At 44.6% G+C, this 23607-nt stretch overlaps 1 protein-coding gene across 3 annotated transcripts in view; it reads right to left on the bottom strand.

The window, feature by feature from the left end:
* syne1a (spectrin repeat containing, nuclear envelope 1a) overlaps nucleotides 1–23607 on the bottom strand; it is a 111819-nt gene that overhangs the window by 74172 nt on the left and 14040 nt on the right. For all 3 annotated transcript variants that reach the window (XM_086061103.1, XM_086061104.1, XM_086061105.1), the window contains 46 exons: nucleotides 23058–23114; nucleotides 22211–22318; nucleotides 21427–21564; nucleotides 21164–21322; nucleotides 20974–21086; nucleotides 20743–20911; nucleotides 20560–20656; nucleotides 19720–19925; nucleotides 19229–19393; nucleotides 18850–19002; nucleotides 18424–18567; nucleotides 17930–18100; nucleotides 17690–17848; nucleotides 17367–17531; nucleotides 16804–16938; nucleotides 15652–15813; nucleotides 15363–15571; nucleotides 15000–15099; nucleotides 14716–14880; nucleotides 14477–14644; nucleotides 14228–14392; nucleotides 13815–13955; nucleotides 13575–13735; nucleotides 12729–12885; nucleotides 12177–12404; nucleotides 11997–12095; nucleotides 11715–11902; nucleotides 10555–10678; nucleotides 10307–10473; nucleotides 10056–10209; nucleotides 9237–9868; nucleotides 8979–9158; nucleotides 8746–8899; nucleotides 8487–8645; nucleotides 7802–7984; nucleotides 7625–7726; nucleotides 7321–7524; nucleotides 7015–7222; nucleotides 6465–6577; nucleotides 5827–6032; nucleotides 5597–5758; nucleotides 5244–5523; nucleotides 4960–5132; nucleotides 3561–3870; nucleotides 3318–3482; nucleotides 2357–2716 (listed from right to left, as the gene is read on the bottom strand). In XM_086061103.1, the coding sequence (XP_085917229.1) occupies nucleotides 2357–2716; nucleotides 3318–3482; nucleotides 3561–3870; nucleotides 4960–5132; nucleotides 5244–5523; nucleotides 5597–5758; nucleotides 5827–6032; nucleotides 6465–6577; nucleotides 7015–7222; nucleotides 7321–7524; nucleotides 7625–7726; nucleotides 7802–7984; nucleotides 8487–8645; nucleotides 8746–8899; nucleotides 8979–9158; nucleotides 9237–9868; nucleotides 10056–10209; nucleotides 10307–10473; nucleotides 10555–10678; nucleotides 11715–11902; nucleotides 11997–12095; nucleotides 12177–12404; nucleotides 12729–12885; nucleotides 13575–13735; nucleotides 13815–13955; nucleotides 14228–14392; nucleotides 14477–14644; nucleotides 14716–14880; nucleotides 15000–15099; nucleotides 15363–15571; nucleotides 15652–15813; nucleotides 16804–16938; nucleotides 17367–17531; nucleotides 17690–17848; nucleotides 17930–18100; nucleotides 18424–18567; nucleotides 18850–19002; nucleotides 19229–19393; nucleotides 19720–19925; nucleotides 20560–20656; nucleotides 20743–20911; nucleotides 20974–21086; nucleotides 21164–21322; nucleotides 21427–21564; nucleotides 22211–22318; nucleotides 23058–23114 (8118 nt within the window). The remainder of the gene's footprint in view (nucleotides 1–2356; nucleotides 2717–3317; nucleotides 3483–3560; nucleotides 3871–4959; nucleotides 5133–5243; nucleotides 5524–5596; nucleotides 5759–5826; nucleotides 6033–6464; nucleotides 6578–7014; nucleotides 7223–7320; nucleotides 7525–7624; nucleotides 7727–7801; nucleotides 7985–8486; nucleotides 8646–8745; nucleotides 8900–8978; nucleotides 9159–9236; nucleotides 9869–10055; nucleotides 10210–10306; nucleotides 10474–10554; nucleotides 10679–11714; nucleotides 11903–11996; nucleotides 12096–12176; nucleotides 12405–12728; nucleotides 12886–13574; nucleotides 13736–13814; nucleotides 13956–14227; nucleotides 14393–14476; nucleotides 14645–14715; nucleotides 14881–14999; nucleotides 15100–15362; nucleotides 15572–15651; nucleotides 15814–16803; nucleotides 16939–17366; nucleotides 17532–17689; nucleotides 17849–17929; nucleotides 18101–18423; nucleotides 18568–18849; nucleotides 19003–19228; nucleotides 19394–19719; nucleotides 19926–20559; nucleotides 20657–20742; nucleotides 20912–20973; nucleotides 21087–21163; nucleotides 21323–21426; nucleotides 21565–22210; nucleotides 22319–23057; nucleotides 23115–23607) is intronic.

Here is a 23607-nt window from a genome sequence, read left to right as displayed (position 1 = left end):
GCTGCACTAGAAAGGGAGAAGTCAAACTGTAAACATCCGGAAAGCGGCAGAGTCGGCAAAGAGGGAAGAGAAAGCGGCGAGGAAGTCTTCAGCGCCACACGTCACTTCAAACAAGTGAAGGATTCAAATCAGTGACTTTGGCTCCAAAACTGCGGATCTGAATTGAAACGCACTGACAACGTTCTGAGTTACAACAAAATCACTAAAAGTGATCCAGGTGCGGATTGAGAGTGGATCCAGATCACGATCCAAAGCGAATCCATTTGTCCTCGGGGCATACCAGAGCTATGCACCAAAATGTCATTGAAACTAGGGGTGTCAGGTGATTTTTTAAGCGTAATTACCTCATTCACTCCCAGCCATTTTCACTGAAGCAATCCCCTTCGCTCCCGGCTGGTTTACTGGATTTTGACTGATTTTGCAAGGCCCACTGAATATTGTGTTAAGTTGCTATAAAAACATGGAACCTACCAAAAGAAAGATAAGAGTCTCTTCTTTCATCAGGAAAAAGTACATTTCTATCTGTTTCCATTTTGCAGCAAATAGCATTAGAATGTAGCTAAGTTTCATCATTATTCATAACATTTATTTAGAACTCTGGGTAAATGAGCTTTGTTCAACATGGCCCTGGTTGGTCTCTGCTGCCACCTACTGGCCATTTGTGTAATAACTACAATTTCTTCAACCGTTCTCTGCAGTTGAGAGGCTGCATCAAAGCCTTCTTTATGCTCTAGCATAAAAAAAACACAAAAAAACTTAACTGTTCTAAATGTACAATAAAACATTTTTTTTTTAAAGTTTTCATACTCTTGCTAACATAAAAGTGGGAAAAATGTAGCAGAGATAATTAAAGAACACCAAAAAAAATAAAAAAGGAAAGCCAAAACAATCTTGGATTGGCGCCAAAATGTAATTGGTTCTTCCTTGGCCCGTACCTCGTCCTGCCACAAAGTTTGCGCCTAATCCAGCTATGACAAACAATCAAAAATGTCAATAACAGCATAAGGTCCTTGGCAAAGGTATACTTGTGGGGGATGGTGTCGGTCGAGGGGCCGATGGGTAGGAAATGAGAGTGAGTGATTGGATTGTAGCTGCCACTGCTTGGTTGTCTCAGTAAAGCTGATTTACAGACTAATGTGTTTTTCCCTGATTGACAAAAGGAATGAATAATTGCACATGGGGAAAAGAATGCTTTGCGTGCGCTATGTGTGCGCGCGCGTATTCCATTTAACAACAACGCTAATCACCTTTGCCAAAATAATAACAGTTTCTTCTACCCAAATCACAGTTTATCATTATTCCAATGTAAACATACTAACAATACACAATTATTGGAAAACCGCTGTCATATAATGAATCCCAGTGGTTAGCCGGCCTGCCTTAATACTATCAGAAGCAACAGCCTACATTTAAAAAACAATATTGTCATTCATTTTTTTCTTCATTAAATTGTACTCATTTATTCCCAAAAGTTGATTGTCTTCATTTCGTAGTGTTTCTCTCAGCTGCACTGCTGTTTTAGATTTTTTTTTTGGGGGGGTGGGGACCAATCAGTTTTTAGCAACGATGTGCTGGGCCTGTGTCTTTAACTCATTCACTCCCATCCATTTTCGCTGAAGCAACCTCCTTCGCTCGCGGCTGTTTTACTGGATTTTAACTGATTTTGCAAGGCCCACAGAATACTGTGTTCTATTGCTATAAAAACATGGAACCTACCAAATGAAAGATTAGTCTCTTCTTTCATCAGGAAAATAGTATATTTCTATATGTTTTGCACACAAATAGCATTAGAATCTGGCTAACTTGAATCATTATTCACATTCCTGTTGAGAACAGTGGCAAAAAGGGCTTGTTGCAACTTGGCCCTTGGTTGATTTCTTATACTCTGCTGCTACCTACTGGCCAGTTTTTTTTTTATAACTACCATTGCTTTAAGCCACCTCTTCATGTCAGAATCTGCATCAAAGCCATCTGTATGCTCTTGCATAATAAATAAATAAATAAATAAATAGTAGCAAGCCAAGTTTGCAAAACATTTGCAGGGATCTGAAAGCAATCATGAAATAGTATTTAAAATGTATGTTTTTGTCATGCCTTGGAGGAATATTGATTGTAAACTACCCCGGATTATATACATGGCCCATTTGTGTGCTGCTATATTGCACTTTTGTATAATATAAACGAGGAAGTCAAAACTATTCTACGACCAATTACAGCTCACCTGTTTTCTGAAGCTGAGCCATGATTGGCCATTACCCTAGCCAAGCAACTGTGATGTCATATATAGATAAAGATGGGTAAATCCCAACAGAATACATGGCGCACCAATTATGAATCATATGTTACCAGCCAGTACCTTAGCCAGCTGCCATCCCGTCACCGCTTCCTCGCCATTGCACAGTCCCTCGGCTCTAATCAGCTCCTGGCTCCACCCCCTAAGTCGGGCGTCCAGCTCTTTCAAATCGTCATCCAGCCGAGACGTCAGACGCTCGTGCTCCTCCTCGGAGGCGGCGGCGGAGGCGAGTGCCCCCTCCAGGCCGTCCCTGGCCCTCAGGGCGGCGCCCTCCCATTGCTCCAGCGCCTGGGACAGCGCCCCCAGCTGCCGGTCCATGGCCTCGCAGCCCCCGGCGGCCGTGTGCTCCGCCGCCGACGTGGCGGTCCGTCGCACGATGCCGAGGCGCTCGCGGCCTTCTAGGAGTCGACACTCCACGCGCTCCTGAGGATTGAGGAGGCAAAGTTGCTAAGGAAACCGTGGCTGTAGAAACTGAAACCTAAGGATGAGCAGTCGATGCTATTTATACCGCCTTCTCTTCGTGTGTGTGTGTGATTCGACACCATCAATGACTGTGTGTCTGCGTTCTTCACACCAGGGCTCCTCAAACACAATTTATTATGTGATAATTAGGATCCGAGCGTGAAAATTAAAATGTAAATCAATTTGCCTATTTGGTTATATCGCATACTACTCTCCTTTACTTTTATTCATGGGCTAATAAACCAACTTATTAGTAGTGCAATGTGCCTCGGGAGGATTTATTTTTTTAATCTATTACGGTGGTACTAACTGTGTGGATCCATTTACATTTCCTGTATATGCTGTCCTCCTGAATAGCCCATTATAAAGATGGGATTAAACAATCAGTAACCATAGCAACAGATTATAAATGGAGCAATCGAGTAACTTGATTCATCAAGCCATCCATCCACACTTGTCCTTATCATGGTTGTGGGTAACTATAGAACAGTCAAAATAAAAAATAAAAAATAAAAAACTACGGTTTCTTCATCAATACGAGACAGGATGTTGTATATCTCACCCTCACTTCGTGTAGTTTCTTCTGGATAGAGGTAGAGTCTCCAGATACATCCGACCAATGCTGTAGTTCCTCCCCAGCGGTCATCAGCCAATCAGTGAGCTCCCGGACAGCCTCCAAGTATTCTTGGTGTTCCAGGACCACGCTCTGTGCCTGGCGTACTTTCTCCTAAAGAAAACCCACAACAACTGTAAACATGATGTTTTTTAGTGACATGAAGTCGTGATGAGGCAAAGTCCTTCGCACCTCCACCAAAGCTGCCAGCTCATCAAAGTGCACCTGCAGCTGCGTTCGAGCACCGTGGTTAAAACCGGCGTCACCCGTCTTCTTGAAGAGTTCCCTGGCTTTTTCTTCCAGAGTGGACAGGGCCAACTGGTGGTCTTCCATATCGGCCAGCAAGGCTCGCAATCTCTCCAGCTGGGAAGCCTTCTCCCTGGGACCCGGCTGCGGGGCCAGGGAGGCGCGCACTTCCCGTTCCACGGCCTCCATCCAGCGCTGGAGGTGGGCAGCGTTTTCAAGGTACCCGGCCCACTGGGACACCGTCCACTCGAGGCGACTGGCGGAAGTAAAACAGAGCATTAAAAATGCTGAAATCTTTGGAATGTGCTATTTAATTAATTAATCAAGAAAATTACACTATATATAAATATTGTACTTAATAAAAACGGAGATTAATAAGATGAAATACAATTCAAAGAAACAATTTGTGCATCATGATTTAACGCTTCACTTCAATTCATTGTGCTGCTCCTTCTGATGTGCCCACCTTGGCCACCAGTGGGCAGCATACCACAGACATACAGATGAAAACAAGTAAGAATCTTCAGTCTCTTGAGGTGAACGGTATGGGATTTTTTCTAATAGGTTTTTGGTGAGCTAACAAATACACGCACGCACGCACGCACGCACGCACACACATACACATACTCACCCACATACAAAAAAAAAAAATATATATATATATAAAATAAAAAATAAATAAAAGAGCAATGATGATGACATTACCGAATGAACAATACTGAGCTCTTAAAAAAAAAGAAAAAAAGAAAAAAAAAGAAAAGAAAAAAAAAGGATTCAGTGGCTGCAAAATATCAATGCCAATCACCACATGCCTGTCAATGGTGTTTTTCATTATGTGTTAGCATTAAGCTAATGGGGGTATTCTTAAGGCAAATATGTTTGTTTTAAAAAGTCAACGTGTAATTCCATTTGTTTTAAGTAAAATTTAATTGGGAGTGGCATTAAACAGCTTGAAGCTTCTTTTTTCTTTTTCTTTTTTAAAGAATCTGCCCAATCTTGTTGCGAAGTAAGTTGAGGTCCCTGCCGGAAACCTTACGAGTCGATTCACTCGTATCTAGATGCACAATTTTCTATGAAAGCGGGAGAAAAATCTTCAAGTGTAAACACCATACAGGAGGGCTTGAAAGTGAGACCTTTTGAATTTGAGGCGGGCGTTCAAACGTTTCACTTAAACATATAATTTAGACATATATGACCATGACTAAATCTGTCTCACTCAAAATATATACTCGGTAACATTTGCACTCTACCACCTGTCATAACATCACTTTATAAAGTCATCTCCTCATGGGGTTTGTAATTGCATACACATGAGCTCCGGAGGTTTAAACCTTCGTCCTCGTACCTGTGGCAGCTCATGGCCGTCACAAGCAGCGTGGCCCAGGCGTCCTCCACCTCCTGGAGATGCGAACGCACCACTTCCTGTCCGGCGGCGCCATAGCTGCGCAGGGCCATCTCGCCCTTACCCATAGCCATGTTCAGTTTGACCTCGCCCTCGCCTTTCAAAAGCAGGATATCCTGTGCAAACAAACAGCCAGGTTGAAAGAAATGGCATTAAGATTATGAAGAAACAGCACCCTCAAGTGTTGAATAGGATCAAAGGCAGCAAAATTGGTCATTTGTCCTCACCTGCACAGTCTCCAGCCTCTGCGCCAACTGCTCCTTGGTGCCCATGGTGCTATCAACCGTGCCCAGCTTCTCCTGGATCTCCTCCAACCAGGCCCACACGCCCTGCAGGGTCTCCCCAAAGGCCTGGTTCTCCTGGCAGACTCGAAGCCTCCCCCTGGCAGCTTTAAGCAGAGACTGGTGCTCCGTCTGAAGCCGGCCCGCGTCGCGGACCTCTCCCCCGGACCCGCGTCCCGCTTCAGACAAGGACTGGGCGTCCTGGATGACACGCTCAATCGAGTCTCTGAAGGAGAATATGAATATGTGACCACTTAAAACAGCTGATCAGAGGAAGCTTAAGAAATAAATGTTAATACCGTCTCGCTAAAAGCTCTTTATGGAGGTTTTCCACCGTCTCCAGTTCCTCTTTAGTGTCAGGGGCACCTTGTTGGCTGTCTGCCCCGACAAGAGGCTCCCTGTTGAGGCTGAGCCCCATCTGCTTAAGCCATTCTCTGACACCCTCTACAGCATCATCAAAACTACAGAGGAGAGGAGTTGAGAATTCATAATTTGACAACAGCGCGTCACAGAAAAAATGGTCCCTCACCTTTTGAGGAGATGAATGCTCTCCTCCAGGCCTTGTTGATTCCGGGAACAGTCGTCCAGGAAGTTCCGCCATTCACTGTGGCAGGAGGAAAGGTGCTCCTGCAGCTGCGCTGCTGAAGCTTTTGGCAGGTGGGGGTGGAGCTTCTCTGCCTCCTCACAAACCCGAGAGAGGCGCTCCTCACCCTCTGAATTCCACTGTGTCGACGACTGTGTATGGAGGAGGGACTCGGAGATTAGATTATTGTTGTTGAATTAAATCCAGGAGCTCAGTTCAAAATGAAACAGCATCTGAGTCAATACCCTACAGCATTTGTGCTCAAGGCTTGCTGTTTGATTAAAAAAAAAAAAATTAATTAGATGGTCCAGTTTATTTGGAGATGGAAGCAAAGAAAAAAAACTTTTTTAATTTTTAATTTTATTTTATGGGTAAATGTAATTATAATAAACTATTTAAGACAAAATCAACCAATAAATGTTGAATGTATGTAAAACACCACGGGCCACCAGAGTGTGAATGTGTGAGCGCACGAATAATAATAATTAATAAAAAAATGTGTTAATTAATGCAATTAATGTTACAGGTACTGCGGTGGGCTGGATTATAGTACAAAAAATAACAACGCAATCTAAAAGTAGTACCTTTTGTCTTTGCAACTTTGCTGTGAGGACGGTAACGTCTCCAGACTGATTTGAGCATTCTTTCAACTGCAACTTCAATCCCGACAGCCAGGAGTGGAATTCTTGGAAAAGCTCTGCTTGAGGGAAAAGACAAAAATAACAAACACAAACATGAAAGGGGAAAGCTGTAATAACTCAACGCCCCCGTATTGGAAGGAAAAGTGTGCGCTAATGCAAATTGGGAGGGCTAGGCGTGTCCGCACAGTTGCCATGGCAACTCGGCCAAAACGACTCCCTCGGGAGCTAATGTGACAGCGGCAGCATTACTCTGCGAGGCACAGGTGTGCGTCAGAGCAGAGAGTGCACTTGTGCGCCAGACAGTGATTGTCAATGGAGTGGCTTGCCACTTAAATGGGCCCTGGGGAAAAATCAACACTAAATCTGATGCTAATCTCCATCGTGAACAGACAATATGGATCAGGTAAGATTAATTGGTTGTTTTGCCGATGACTTAAAAGTCATTCGGCATAGAGGGCCCGGTAATGAATTGTTTAGCGGCGTTCTCGCTCACGGTTTAAGCGGAAGTGCAACGTGTCTTGCAGGGTGCCCCTGGCCTTGCCGCAACGCTGGGCGACCCCGTCTGTCCGCTGGGCGACGGCTGTGAGGTCGGCGGAGAGGTGAGACAACTCCGGAAAGGGATGCGACCTGCATAAGGTGCTCAGAGCCTCTCGGGCCGAGTCCATGTCTGCCCTCTGTTGCTCCACAACACCCTGAAGGCCCTGTGAGAGAGCGTGAGGACATAATGTAATGATGTCATATTTTTTCAATAAGAAAAAAAGCACTCTGTTCCACAAAAATAATGGCGATGCTAGCCTACCTCAATGGCCGCGATGGCTTCAGGGGAGGTCGCCTCGATGAGATTCGACAAGGAATCCTCGACTTTTTCAAGCCTCTCGGTCATCTGGCACATGAGGTCCTCCAGACGCTGCTTGTGGAATGTGAAGTAGGTCACAGTGTGTTTGGTTTGGTTGAACGCTTCCTGAACATGGACCAGCTTCTTCCTCAGCTCGGACTCGAGCACCTAAGTGAAGAAGACGGGACGCAAACACGGTTGACGTTACTGATTTCCCGGAAACACTGCAGGTTTATGTCGCATTCGATCCGGATCACTACATCATCACCTGCATTTGTAAGGGAGTTTCCTCCAGTTTAGCGTGCGCTTTAAGTTCCCCCACTCTCTCCTGCAGCGTGTCCAGCAAGTGCTCCCTCGTCTCCATTTCAGCCTGGACATAAATGTGAAGTTGCAACCACTATTCCCCTTTTCAGCAATTATTATTATGATTATAGTATAAATCGACCTGAAAGGTGACGAGGCGGGCCTCTGTGTCCCCATCGCTCAGGTTGGCAACGCTGTTGGTGAGTTCGGCAATAGAGTTGGCGTCGGCCCATTGGTTCATGTCCTGCTCCATCAGCTTGAGATCATCCCAGAGGGTCACACAGTATCGTAACCTTTCGGTGTTGGTTTGAATTCTCTCGGACGCCTGAGGGAAACAAAATATAATATATCCACTACCTGTTTCTGTATAAAAGGACTTATTGTATGCTAATTATCCATTAAAATACATATATTGTTAAGAGTGTCAATCAAAAGCTGAAAAGCTCTTAGATTGTCCAATGGAGACATACAATTTTCTGGTGGAAATATCCATCTTGATGAATCTAAGTATGATGGCTGAGCAAGACACGTGAAAAAAAAAAAACACGTCAGGACTTGTTTAAATTTCAGAGCTTATTAGCGGGGACAGCTGAGCACTCGGCAGAGTCCCACAAAAGAAAACAACATGCTATCGCCTGGGAATTCCTTTTTCTATTCAGAGGTTTATTATTATCGCATTGAGTGTTTCAGAGGATTTCATGGTACACTTTTAAGATCATGATTCACGAACTGTGAGGCGCTAACCGCTCATCCAGCGTGCTGCCTTATATTGTAGTATTTCAATTAGAATCTTGTTGGAAATTATACAAGTATTTTCTTGTACTTGCCTCCAACCACTGGCTCCTTAACACCTCCATGTCCCCGTGGATGAGGCTCGTGTCGCAGTCAGGGATGCGATCCAGTTCCCTTTGCAGGTTCTCCACCGTGCTGATGAGACGGTCCATGTCCTCCTGCTTTTCTCTTAGCTCACCCAGCAGTTTCTCATGCTACAAACAAGGCCAAAGATGGGCTTAACATTCACGACTGACCACAGATTTGTCAGTCAAGCCTGTGACTGGTACTGGTTCAGGACTAAGCAGTTCTCACCAGTGAGAAGGACTTCGTGGCCTCCTGAGCATTGTGGTTGTGATCGGGGAGGTTGTGAGCAAGCGCGTGGGCTTTCTCCAGCAGAGCATCGAGGATCGACTTCAAGCGATGGTAACGGCGCAGGAGATCGAGTATCCCTCGACTATGTTCCTGACTAAAAAAGGGCAACAAGGAAAAAGCTGTCTTCAGCGTTCACACAATGACAACGTGACTCTCTTGGATTTCATAGTGACCTTTTGTTGATAAGGCTCCTGACATAGTCCAAGGCCGCCATGACCACGTTTACGTCCCCGAGGGCCTCCCCTGCCAGCTCCGTGTCCTTCTGGGCCAGCTGGCTTCCCGTCTCCTCTAACCACTGCTGGGACTGATGGAGGGACTGAAGTTCATCCGCCAGCTTGGTCATGCAACGCAGCCTGGGGGAGACAACGGTGTACTGATTGTACTGTACATGTCATGCACAGTGAGCCCAAGCATTGCTATTATCAGAGTACCTGTTTTGAAACGCTTGCACGGAGCTCTCTCGGACCACTTCCAGTTTTGCTTTCGACTGCAACATCTCCAAAGTCTTCATCACTTCCACCTTCTTCCCCCGGAAGGACCTCCACATCGCTGCGAGGGCTTCCGCTTCACTCTGCCTCCACCCCAAATTGCTCTGCGCCTCCTCCAGGGACGTGACGACGGCCGCGGCCTGAGCCCTGCAGGAGGTCCTTTCGCCTGTGTCTTTGGAGGCGCACAGGTGAAGGCGGGCCTTGCTCAGCTGCCCGTCCAACTCCACGGCCTCAGCCTCAAGCAGGGCCACGTCTTTCGCAACCTCCCCCACCAGGTGGTGGAGCTCCTCTACTTTGGATGGATCCAAGCTCTCTTTACTCACGAGGACCTCGCGAAGCTGGCCAACGGCCTGGGCCACCGCTTCGCATTTCTCCAGGTAGGACTTGAACTCGTTCAGGCACTTTTTACGGAGAAGCAGAAGATGTTCACATTCAGTGAAGGGTTGTAGGCAACCGTCTCTCCAGGCCTGGAGCTGCTGCTGAGCTTCTGGGCTGGAGCGTGGGAGCAGGGCAGACTCCCTTTGTTGGAGAGCCTCTCTTTGTGAAGAGTAAGTCTTTAATTGAGAGTCATGCTCCTGGAAGAGCATACGACAAAATATCAAACATTGTTTGTATCGTTCCAATATTGCAAAATCAGAGCGATATTGAAAGCTGCCTTAAATACACTAATGTTGGTCTGGTTACCGTCACTTCAAAGAGTTCGCTGGTGCACTGCAAGCACTTTGCTTCGCAACAGTCCCATAATTACAGCAAACGTCTCACCTTGAGCTCTGTGAAGGCACCACTGAGATCGGTAACGTCAACCTGAAGAGAGCTTCTCAAGACAGTTGGGAAGTGTTCACTTTTTTGGCCGAGGGTCAAAAGGGCGTCATTGAAAAGCTCCAGCTGCGACAACTGACACTCCAGCTGCTCGCGTCTAAATAACAATAACGATAATCAAGTGTTACGTGTTAGACCTCGGCATTGGTAGCCACGAGCCTACCAGATGAATCGTTGAAAAGTAGATTGACCACCTGTGTACGATGTTGTTCTTCAGTGAGTTGTATCTCTCCTGTAGTTTGTTGAGGTCACCATGTAGCTCTTGGACTCGAGTTTCGGGTGCAGATGGGTAGAGACACGTCACGATATTTAACAGACCCTCGAGTAGGGCGTCATTAGAGGGCGTTTCAGTCTGCGTTTCCTGTACAATCAAAAAAGCAGCAGCTCAATTGAGACAGCAAATGATAACAAAAACCCGTGGTGGATATTTAAAAAATGATACCTGGATGTGTTGCAGCTCCATCGTGAGCTTCACTTTGTCTACGGAGAGCAACTCGTCGGCTGCGTCGCGCACAGACTCGCAACCATCGAGCCAGCTTTTCATGGATGAATTTTCCTTTTCAAATCTGTGGAGTAAAAAACGTATACATCAGAACCAAGAGCGCATAGTCTTGTAGTGGGCGTGACAACAAACAAAAACAAAAACGTTTTTCCATTGATTTGACACTCCAGTCGAGACCAATGGGAAATACGCATGTCACAGATAAGGATGAAGGCCACTAAAATAATACAACTTTATCAACACAATCCACTTGTAAAAAGAGTCGCTTAAAACTGGGAGAATCTCATACCATTTGACAGGGTCATTATTATTTCCACATGAATAAAACAAAGAATGCACAAGACGGCTCTTGTGAACACAAAACAATGATAACAAAAGCGTGTTATTAAAATAGAAATAAGCATGGCTGCCTGTGCCGCAGACAAGATGCAGTCAAAGATAAGACATTGCTGATTTGGGGAACAAAAAGGGAGGGGAGGGGAGGGGGGGGGGCTTTGAACCAAAAGCAATAAACAAAAGGAAATAGCAGAGCTCATACAGTCATAATTAGATACGTTGCAGAGAAACAGTCAGACAGTAAATTAGAGGCCTCAACTGTCTAGTCAAAATTGTTTCCGTAGTGCCACACTTAAGGTTTTTTTCCCCCCACCAAAAATAATAAGCTAGTAAACTGGTGGTAGCATTCGTTTAGCCACTATTAGCATGGTAACTTCTGTTGGTATGATTTCAATCTCATTGGCAGAATGATGGCATTAGGTTTTCGCTTCAGTCATCGATATGATAGCATGTTTCCGCCTCCGTTGTCAGGATGATAGCATTTTGTTATTAGCCTCTGTTTGTTAGCTGTGAAACAACCACCGTTCCCCGTCTGATGGCAGGTGTGAGCAGGGCATTAGCCACTTTTAGCCTTCTGTCATTTCATTCAACAAACATCAGACATCATCATCTTCATGGGGGCTGTGACAGCTTCATTTATAACCACTTTGAAAGATGTCCATACCTATGAATATGTTTAAGGCTACATAATCCTGTCAAAGCAGTTTATAAATATTCATGTCATATTGAAAGTTTATTGAACATTTAGATTTTTGACAAAATACCTTTGCCACAGTGTTAGAAGGCTTTCGAATCGTGATTGTTTCTCGCTGGCCTTTTCCAGTAACTCTCCTTGCAGCTCATGGAGGTGAGGAACCTCTTGCTCCAGCTTGGTATCCTCGCCCAGCCTCCTCACAGCCAAACACAAAGCCATCAGTCTGGGCTTCAGCTGCTCCACCGACTGGAACACATCCTGGAAGCGAGACAAAAGATGACCATTTATTTTGCTCAGCTACGGCCTTAATCCAACCCAACATGTTATATTATTTTTTTTGCACTTTTCTCACCACGTGACTCTGCAGGTTTTTGCATGCCTGTGATGATGACGAGCATAATGCAACAGGTGTGTCAAGTTTCTCTTTGAGATCATTCATAGTTTTTTTGACCTAAAGGCAATAAACACAGTCTGATTAAGTCAAAAAAAACAAAAAAAAAACAGCCAGTCATTTCTGCGTAATAAAGTATACCTGCTCCAGGTTATCGCTGCACCTCTGCCTATAGGAGGCGCTGTGGTTGAGCTGCCCTGCAAGCTGCTCTGTTTTCTCCATCAGTTCTTGCCAGGAGCGCCTCATCTGGCCGAGACGTGCCCAAATACATCCGGTCTCTCCGGGGGTCACAAACCTGGACAGGGCTTCGAAGTCCTCCTCCATGTGGAGAAGCGATGGTCTCCTCGCTTTTAAACCTTCTGCCACAGCCTGGAGGGACGGACGATGTTTACATGCAACATAAACAGTTCCTGAACTCATTTGCATAAAATTGACAAGGTTATTACATGGAGATGAATTCCTACGTTTCCTTTGGTAATATCAATTTATAGCCTGTCAGGATTTTTCACAGCGGTTTTACTGACTGATGACTGCTGGTGCAACCAACATTTATAAGAACTGGTCAGCTATTATTCAATATTTTTGCGGACAGATTTTGCACGCATGAGACATGAAGTTTCATGTGGGTGGAATTGGGTGGATCGCATTTAAGAAGCCTCGGGTTCCAACCTCAATTTTTCACAGTTTACACACCTCTACAGTGCCGATGTGTTTGTCCAAGTGATCTGAAGCTGAGGTGAGCTTGATGGCATCCAGTGCTCTCTGGTTTTCATTGATCCATGCGGAGAGCGTCACCGATTGGTTGTTAAAGCGCTCCCACGAGGAGCACGTCCTCTCCAGCTGGACAACACTGGAAGGAAATAGATCACTCAGGCCCGGAATACTTCAAATGAATACATTGAAGCCTCTTCTGGTTGTAGCGGATATTATAAACAACCATAATCGACATCCTTAAGGAAACTCAACTCATAAGAATTTCAGTTGTACTCGTGCGTATAAATGTAAACAGGTTTAGTGTAATAGGATTAGGGGTGTCAGGCGATGACAATTTTTAATCGTAAGTAAATCGCATGACTTCAATAGTCATGATTAATCGGAAATTTGATATCTGTTCTAAATGAACAATAAAATGTACAAAAAAAATATGTTTTCTTTAGTTTCATACTCTTGTTAACATAAAAGTGGTTAAAAAAAAATATGATTCTAATAGATCTATGGCTGCATCTTTTAGTCATTGATACTGTCATTTCATAATAATTCATAAAATCAAGTCAAAATTGAAAAGATGTACTGTACTGTGTGTGATATTGATTCGTGTTGAGGTCATTTTTCTGCCACTTGATGGCATAATTGCATTTGTAAGACGCTGGTGACAGCTCAGTGCGTTTTTTCTTTTCATATTAAGAGCTATCTAATCTTTAACATGAAGTAACTTATGAAATTCTGCACATTTAAAAACAAAATTAGTGGCGTCAAAGGAACTTTAAATCAACTCAAAATTAATGTACTTATTTTGACAGCCCTAAATAGGATACTAACTTTTTGTTGAGGTGGTCTTGAAGCTGCTTGACTGCTTCCCTGGTGGACTGGGCCTGATGTAAAACTGCAATTTGATTCTTAGGCCCGAGCTGAAGATCCACTGCATCCTCCAGGAGGACGTCTGCTCTAACGCAGCAGTCCTCAAGCTGTATGAACAGCTCCTTCAACCAAACGAACCCAATATTAGAGGAGATATACTGAGCATATAGTCAATATATAATGAGTCATACAAACACACACCTTGGTGTGGTCCAGTTCACTCCTCAGGCTGTCCAGGTTGTTGAATATGAGCTCTTTGTGTAGCTCAATGGTAATGTCACTAATAGATATTTGAAGTGTTTCCCACTCAGTTTCAAAGGTCCGCCAGGACCTCAGAGTGGCCTGGAGATCAAATATGAGACGAGCCAAAATGAAAATCCACCCAAGCTTTCACATCTCAAAATTAAGAAAAATATGCTCTGCCGAGATTTCCTCTTATCGTCTAATTTTTAGTAAAAAAAAAAAGTGCTGCTGTTTTGCTGCACATAAAATAGATTTTCACTTATGTGATATTTGGATGTAAACTCTGAAATGAAGAACAAATTCTATTCTCCCAAATTCAAACAATCCTTGTCAATGTCTACACCATTAACAAACCACAAAGAAGCCTGTACCTGCAGGCTGTGCTCCTTGGCGCTGAACTGGCGCTCCACTTCTCGGACACGTTCCTCCAGCTCGCGCACAGAGCGACTCGGCGCTTCTCCCGTATGGAGCTGCTCCAAGTGGGACACCAAAAGGTCTGCCTCCCTCCTGAGAGCCTGCAGTTGTTTTAGGTGTTGCTGTAATGCATACATGACTTTTTATAATAACGTTGAACTGCCTTGTGGCACATACAAAAGCTTGTTACGGTTCTGCATCCACACCTGATGAATAAAAAAGAGTTCCTGGGCTTCCCTCAAGTCCTCAGCATCCAGGATCCTGCTGATCTGCTCTCCGGCTTCCTCCCCAGCTCTAAGGACCTCCTCCAGAGCGCCGCGGACTTCCTCTCTGAGCTCCTCGAACTGGAATGCACCCGAGCCCTCGCCGCCTCCCTTTTGGGGAAGGTTTTGCAAGGAGGTCAGACAGAAGTAGAGTCAAGAGTGTGGGACAAACCTGTGACTACCTGGCAATGTGAGGACAAAAGGTCCTTAAATTCGGCTGAGAGTTTGTTCAGGGCGCTTCGCTGTTTCTGTGTCTCCACTTCAGAGCTCATATCAGCCAGGCTCGAGAGATGACTCTTAAGCCACAAGAGGCTCTCTTCTCGGGCGTTTCCTGCTTCTCGCAATGCCTGACATAAATTGAAAAATAAATAAAAAATAAAGAACTGGTTAAACAACTAAGAACCACCAGCATGCATGGCCACAATTTAGCATTTTAGCATTTTAGCATTTTAGCATTCTTGCTCACTTGCGCAGCAGCATCAACTTCCTCCTGATGGCTGGAAGTTCTTGCCGTCTCCTCAAGGTGTCTCCTCTGAGATGAAAGCCAGTCAGAAAGCTCACAAAATCTGGGTGAAGAAAATAAAAAAAAAGTTTGGCCCATTCTGTAAAGAGTATCCGCTGGTGGGAAGGAATCTGTACTTTACTCAAGTATCTACTTTTCTGGTGATGTTTTACTTTTTGAAAACAGCTGACATGGAGGAATGTTACAGAGAGCATTTTTTAAAAACTTTTATAAATGAGTTAAATCAGTCGACTTTTTTTTTTTTTACACAATTATCTGTCTAATGCAGAGAACCTAAAGGAATCCAAAAGAAAAATCAATGCGCACCTATCATTCCATTCTTTCCACTTATCAGGATGCTGCTCCAGTTGAACGCCGGTGTTCCTGATGTGCTCCGCGACGTCCTCCACGGCCCTCCTGGTGGAATCCAGCCTCCGATAAACCGCGTCGTTGTCAGGCAACTGATGACACAGATCCTCCATGTTCCTAATCCGCTTCTCGCACACGGCCAGAGGTTTGCGTTCCCTGAAGAACGTCTGCCGGTAAGAGCGAGAGAAGCGTCGCTTAACACACAGGAATTGTTTTCCCGGTGGTTTTCTAACTACTTGAGGCTCACGCTGTGCTCTTTGATCACACGCTCGCTGGTGGAGGAGTCAGACAAGACGTGTAGTTCTCTGTCCAGCTCTGCTCTGCACTCTTGGAGGACGACATCTATTCGACTCTGCTCGACCTCTACCTTCAGACGCAGCAGGTGAGAGGGTACCTCGCCCTGGATGTCCTGTGAAATAGCATAAAACCAATTGTAAGCTAGGATTGTTTTCTAACAACCACTTTAATACATAAAGCAGTCTTTTACAACCTCTAATGAACCAATGCACCAATTTAACAATAGCAGCGTAGTTTAAATGTGTCTGTCCTTTCCGCCTTTACAATGATATAAATGCTTACTTCTGATGTCCAATCTGGTTTAATAATTTACATTTGTGTAAACCAATGAAAACTAAAACCACACATACAAATTAAGATACTACTAATATTATTGCTGTTGTAATTTGATGTATTTGTACATGTATAAACTTACTTTATTTTTCATGAAATTATTACTTTAAAAAAATACCCCCGGTATTGTCTCAATGTATTGGGCAGATACCTACTGTTGTAAAAGTTACTATTAATATTGTTTTATTTATTCGTATTATTGTTAACATTCATTTTTATTTATTATTAACTTGACTGCCATTTTATTTTTATATTTTTGTTTTATGTATACGTTTACTTAAATCTTACTGGACTGTAGAGGCGTACTGTAAGTATTAGTTTTGATATTTTTGTTGTAGTATTTACATAGCATACTCATATTGGATTTTATTATGTTAAACCTATGCATCAATCTAACTTATTTATTTTTGATACTATACCTGCTGTTGTTGTAAATAGTATTTTTGATATTGTTAGAATTTTTTTTTAAATGCATATTTCATTTTATTTTTTATGAATTGATATTAAATGGTAAATATGCAGTGCTTAGAATATTTGTTTGGGTTACTGCATTCATGCAACCCCCCTCCCCCCAAAAAAACATCAAGAAAGTCAATTTTCTCGTAATTTATGTGCAGATTTCCACTATATTCTCATGTGGAGTGTGGACATGCACTTAAAAGACGAAGTGGGAAGCCCTCTCGATTAAGTTAATGAAGTGCCTGCTACGTGTCCCCAGAGTTGAATTTTAGTAATTAATTTGAGTGAGAGAGCACGTTAACCCCTTGACCTTCCAGTGTTTGTGCAGCCTGCGGACTGTTTCTTGCAGTCCCTCTTGCTCCTCTTCTGGTAGGATGTCAGTCAGCTCGTCGCATGCCTTCAAGAAGACGCTCAGCACGCGCTGGTCCAGTTGGCTGAAAAAATCCTGTATGACACGAATAAAAAAAAAAAAAAGAGGACTTATTACACTGCAGCAAGTTAATAGGATAAGCCAGAAAAGCAATGATGTGGCGATGATGTCAATGCATCGTCTCAAAGTATTTATGAAGCGTCCAATTGGATTGCTCTGATGTCATTACTAGAAGGCGTATTTTGTAATGGATCGAGTTGCAAACATGCTGATTATATACAAATATTTATATTCAATAGCATTTGTCCTTCACATTCATACCTTACCCAATTTAGAGCACAATGAACCTAACATGCATGATTTTGGAATGAAAGTTGGAGGAAGCCGGAATAAACCCATACAAGCACGGGGAGAACTTGCAGACAGCTGAGATTCGAACCTCGAACGTCAGAACTGTGAGGTAGGCGTGCTGCCTTTTGCATCATTTTTGGATGTGATCTCACCGTGTGTTTCTTCAGTAACTCCTCAACATCCCCCGATTCCCCCAAGCAGTCCTGCGCTCTCTTCAGCACTGCCTCCAGATCCTGTCTGGACTCCTCAAACCTTCTCCTCAGACAGTTGTTGGCCTCTTCCCGCCTTCTCCACTCCCCAACCTCCTTCAGCAGATCCTGAGAGGAAGAACAGACAGAGAAGCAGTCATGAGCATGTTAGAATGTTTAGATTTTTTTTCATTCATGAGGTCCGAGTCTCGTCGCTTGATCGTCTTGCAATCTCATTCATTGCGTTGGGCTGTGTGATGATGTGTGCACTCATGGAGAATTCGAACCTGCGCTGCGCTTTGCACTTCAGCCGCTGACTTCTGCAGAAGGCTGGTGTCCAAGTTTCGAAGCACCTTGCTGTTGGACAGCACCCTCTGCACCGTGTTGTGATTCCTCTCTATCACCGCCAGGCAGCGTTTGCAGCACTGCTGCTGGTTCAACAAGTCCTGAGGACGTTTAGGAAATAGTTGACGATAAGATTGATTTGTCCCACACGTTTTAGTTTAACTGTGTCATTTTACACACACCTGCCACTTGTGTCTGTGCAGGGATGGGCTCAGTGTGTCCGCGTCTCTGGCCGTGATGCGACTGGCCCGCTCCAAGGCTTGATAAAAGACAGAGATGTGTTTCTCCATCTCCTCTAGCAAAGGCAGAAGGGCGTGGCATTCCCTCACTAAGACGGGACAGTGCTCTCTCACCTGGAAACACAATTATTCAGGCCAAAGAAGAAAGCAAAAGGAAAAGGTGATGTTATCCTTGAACAAAAAAAAGATAGCTCAAAGGACAATTTTTTTTTTTTTTAATGGACAGAGTGGTCTTTTAAAAGACAAAAATGTTAAAATGTAATAAATAAATACATAAAAAAATATATAAAATGTCAATTTTTTCCTCTTTAATATTTTGCCCCCATTAATTTTTTTAAAATTGAGTTATTGCAATTATTTGATGAGATAAATTAAGTAAAAAAGCAGCCAAATTAATACAACAATTACAGGGCTCTGTGAGAACAGGCCACACCCACCCGACTCAACAGACTCTTTGCAGTCGTCATGGCAGCGATGACCCTGGCGGCCTCGTCGTGCGGCGCGTCCTTGGCGAGGAGTTGAGCGCTGCGGCCGGCCAGCTTGTACTGCGTCTCCATGGCAACAACCTTTTGCTTGGTATTCTGAAACGAAGGGTTCAGGTTAAGGGGTCGTGCTGTTCAACATTCGTGAGCCTGTCCCGACGTCTAATAGACGAATAATGAGGTAGGATTTATCTGTGGCGTTGAAGCTTTCTTCCAAAAATATGAATTTTTGAAGACTCTAAAATGTCCATAAGTGTAAATGCAACCTGGGTTTATTCTACCTGTCAGCCATAGCCAGCCAAGTTTGAGCTAACTCATGACCGTATGAGTGGAGACACAAAAACTTTTGTCCATATAATGTATGGCAGTTGTTTTTCTCACCTCCACATCTTGCAAAAAGGCTCGGACACCGAGGAAAGACACTTGTACTGGAGCGCAGAGCCTGGCCTCTGCTGTATCCAAAAGTTCTGTCAATGTCGACATTGCCTTGAGATGGTCTTTTCGCCACTTTTCCAACTCATCAACGTGGGCGTGCTGCAATAAAGGAGACAATAGATGAGATTAGAAACTACAGGGGTTCATCATTTTCTAGGCGCTTCCGCTCGGGGGTCACCGGTGAGCTGGAGTCGCGGCTGACTTTCAAGTGATAGGCAGATGCATTAAACCGCAAAAACATGGCGTGATTGTCAAGAAGTGAGGCGAAACATTCATTTCAAATTTTTCGCCAATAATTTCAGGTTCAACCTTTTTTGTATCTTACCTGTTTAACCTTAAGGAAAAGCTCTCTCCAGCGTCCATTCAGAATAAGTAACTGCTGCTTGAGATCAAACGACACAGTCTCGTCACACGTCTCGATAAGAAAATTCCCCGCGTCGTTCATAGCGGCGTGCTGATCCACCCAGTGGTTGAGATTCCTGAAGAACTCCTGGAATGGAAAGCGGGGAAGAGATAAAGCGACAAGGAGAGGCGATTAGCAAAAGAAGCAGACATGCAAATGAAGGGAAACAAAGACTCCAACCAAGCGGAAAGAAGACAGCTCATCAAAAATGGGACAAAGCAGTGGATTTAAATGAAGAAACAATAACAGTAATTGGCTGACTAATCCGCAATGGGGATGTGACACCCACATTTGTCAAGGCAATGGATAAACGAAATATCGTCTGTGTGTCAACGAGTTTGGTCCAAACTAACGTGGTGACTGCTCCGAAGACTCCACTCGAAAGTGGACTAACGTGGCCCTGCTTTGCGTACCTGCTTTGCGTTTTCCGTCTGTCTCAGGGCTCCCTCCGCGTCCTCCAGCCAGGCTTGGAAAGAGGCCACCGTGGAGCCGTAGCGATCCCAGTTGGACAGCACCTCCTCCAGCATGCTCCGCACGCTGCGCACTTCCATGGACAGGCTCCTCCACTGCGCCGCCACGTCGCGCACTAGCCGGGAGACCCCCGTCTCTCCCTCGTCGGCTGGGGGGGGGGGGGGGGGGGGGAGGAAGAGATAAGTTTACCAAGTGACAAAATTCATTCGGACCTCGCTGGGAAATGAGTCTAATGCAATTGTTAAATGGATTTTAATGAATGAGTCAGTTTTGCTTCGCACTACAGTATTGGTTAAAAACCTGTTTAAAAACAAAATGAGGGTACGGTGTAAAGTGATCTTATGTATTTGCGGTTCGAATGGAGACAATCTTAGGTGTGGGTGCACCTCATTTGTGAGCCTCGCGTGTCCTCCTTTCTCTCTCCAGCTGACTTTTCAGCTCTTGCATCGCCTACAGCTGACACAAACCCTTAAAACGTAATAACGAAACCAACACGCTCGCTCAGTTTTTGCGCCCGGAGACGTGCGGAACTGGAGCGGCGTCCCCAAACTAGCTAATGGGGTGGTATTCCCCGCTGAGCCGAGTGGAGGAAGCTCATTTAGCGGTTCCGCCTGCAGACGTGGAAGCAGACAGTTGCGGCGCTTGTCGCCGCGATGATGACATTTGGTGAGATATTGTCAGGGAGCGGGTGAAGGTTGAAGACTTACCACATTTTAATTTCATACCCTGATAATTAAAACACTCAATTAAATCACACAAACGCGCAGCGACGCCTTTCTCACCTGAGCTATCAGCGCTGATGTAAACCTCCGCAGCACTTTTCAATGACTGGTACAAAGTTTTGTAATTTTCAAAGAAATACTGCTTCTCCACAAAAAACTAGTGGGAGACAGAAACAATAACAGTTAGTTTATCCCCAATTTATCGAAAAATGTGATGAATAAAACTATCTATTCGGGGCTTACGACATAATCCCGTAGCATCTGTTCCACGCTCTCTTGTCGGCCGTATTTGACAATCCAGGATTTGAGCTTCGATTCCGCTTCTGTGAGAAAGGCCTCCATGCGGTGTTTGTGCTCCAGGAATTCCATCTTGGACAGCTGGACGCTGCATGACGTGGAAATGAAATTCAACCTAGGAAAAAATGAGATGGTAAATTGATTGCTTCAATACACGATATTTGTCGTCTTCCTAACCTCTCTGCCATGTCTTGCAGCTGTTCAGGTGGCACGGAGACGCCATCGATACTTCTATCCTTATGGATCCTCTGGAAGACCTTCTGGTGACCTTCAAGGCTCTTCAATACATCCTGTAAAGTCAACAAACATGATCAAAACCACACGACTATGTCACGTCTGTGCAGCGTTTTTGTCGGTGTAAGTCGACCTTGTGTCGTTCCAACGCTTTGCTGACGGTTGCCCGGTCCTCGGCTTGTTGCGCGGCGACATCTTGTCGCAGGGCTCCTTCGGTGCGGTGCATCCAGGCCCCCAGCAGATCCAAAGGAGCGGGAAGGGACGTGTCCAACAACAGATGCCAGTCCAGGAGCTAAAACAAGCATGGTAGAAAAATGAATGGCTTAATGGATGTATGGATGGATAAATCGTGCGGCTTTACATAATGTCAACGATTCTTGGTATGTGTTTCCTCACCCTGTTGGAGAGCCTTTCCCAAGCTTGTTTGACCAGAGCCTGATCTACGGTCAGCATTCCGTCCTTCTGTGTGGACGTTAAGCAATCCTCCACGTGCTTCCTCCGCATCTCCAGCTGCACACGCAGACTCTTGAATAACTGCACAAAATGCATTGTTTTGTTCAAAAATATCAAGGCGTTACTTGAATTGCGTTGTTACTTTATGCAACTTAAGTCGCAATGTTGTGACTTGTGAGAAGTAAATTTTGCATCTCTACAACTATTGATAAAAAAAAAATCCGTACCAAGGAATTCTCATAATATTGCACACTTTTATGATTTATTTATTTTTTTACAATATTTAATGTATTTTTCCTGTAACGTCTTTCCCTTATCCCTTTTTTTTCCAGTGCGGCTCTAATCCTCTTTTGGTCAAAAATATAAATACAGTATCTATCTATGCCACTATAAAAACAGCTTAAGTGTTTTTTTTCTGTGAGTTCCTCTTATCAGGCTTTTATACTGTACAAACCTGTGGCTAATTGCCAGTGGCAGCCCCCCCCCCCCCCCTCCCTGATTTGCAGGCTCTAAAGCACAGTGAATGGGGATAGCCCACACTGTGGTGAAAACGGAACCTATCCCGCAGGCTTGGCGGACTAAGCCAGACAGACTGAAAATATGACAGGACTGCCGCCTGATCCCCTCAATGTAATGCCGTAACAGATTAAGCTAATAATGGGAGTGTGTGTGTGGCCAGTGTGCCCATTCCACATTGCAAAGACACACACAGTGTACACACTCTAACCTGGTACTGCAGAGAAGGATTGCACTCAGCCTCCTGGGCGTGTAGTACGTCTCTCTCCAGCTGGTCCAGACACATTTTAAACTCCCTCAGGCTCTTTCGCTGCTCTCGCTACAGGAGGTTGACACAGGGGGGTGGGAAAGATGAGTGAGAATATGGATATGGAAATCGGGGGAAAGGGGGAAAAATGAAAAGCAGACAAAGACAAGAGGGAGGGGGGGAGCCGAGGAGAGGGGGGGAAAGAGCAAAGTTGATGAGAGGATGGAGGCGGGAAAGGATGAAGAGGGTGTGTGAGTGGTGCCGTTGAAAGTGCATTGCAAATCCTGCATGCTTCTCTGTTGGACAAAATGTCAAAATAGTCTCAGCTGCCAGAAACGCTCTGCTTAAACAGGCTACTTTGTCTCAGATCCCCGACGAGCATTTCACCGGATTTCAAGTCGCCATGACGATAATACGCTGTCTATTCAGCCTTATCACTTCTGCCTGTGGGAAGCCCAGTCCCAAACGTGATTCTTAATGACAGCTTAATCTTAAGCTAATTCGAGAAAGAACATCTGTATTTTATCCAACAACTTTATTTATTTTATTGCTCGTATCAAAACAATGCCAAAAAATGTAACACAAAACGCCAAAGCACGAGCTCACCATCAGAGACATATAGTGCCAATGCCGGAGGCGTTCATTGTCATGCTAATGGTCCCAAATGGTAACATTAACACGAATGGTCATATGACATCTTGTCATCCTGGAATCATAGCTCAGAAAACCCGCAGGCTTTTTGTGATATGACATCAGGTAAGATAGTGTTTGATAGCGGGAGAGATAGACGATGACTTCAGCTGCCTCCTACCTCCAACATTTCCTCGATATCGCGAGGAGCGAGGAGGCCATGCTGCGGGACGGACGCCTGCACGACAAGCAACGAGACAAGAACAGCTGTCACCGCGGGCAAGCAAGACAAACGTGCAAAATCGAGACACCAACAACAGGCAGCAAAATGGGAGAAATGCTTTTTAGTTATCAGCAAATGGGTGCAAGCGTTTATATTTAACTCATTCACTCCCAGCCATTTTCACTGAAGCAATCCCCTTCGCTCCCGGCTGTTTTACTGGATTTTGACTGATTTTGCAAGGCCCACAGAATATTGTGTTCTATTGCTATAAAAACATGGAACCTACCAAAAGAACATTTCTACCTGTTTCTGTTTTGCAGCAATTAGCATTAGAATATAGCTAAGTTTCACAAATCTGTTTAGAACTGTAGGTAAATGAGCTTTTTTCAACATGGCCCTGGTTGATCTCTTATACTCTACTGCCACCCGTCGGCTGTTTTTGTAATAACTACCATTTCTTCAACTGTTCTCTGCAGTTGAGAGACTGCATCAAAGCCTTCTGTATGGT

This window comes from Leptonotus elevatus, chromosome 18 (genome assembly GCF_054856555.1).
Source record: "Leptonotus elevatus isolate MCC_2025b chromosome 18, RoL_Lele_1.0, whole genome shotgun sequence".
In the NCBI taxonomy this organism is placed as follows: Eukaryota; Metazoa; Chordata; class Actinopteri; order Syngnathiformes; family Syngnathidae; genus Leptonotus; species Leptonotus elevatus.
This window is presented reverse-complemented; position numbering and strand designations above follow the sequence as displayed.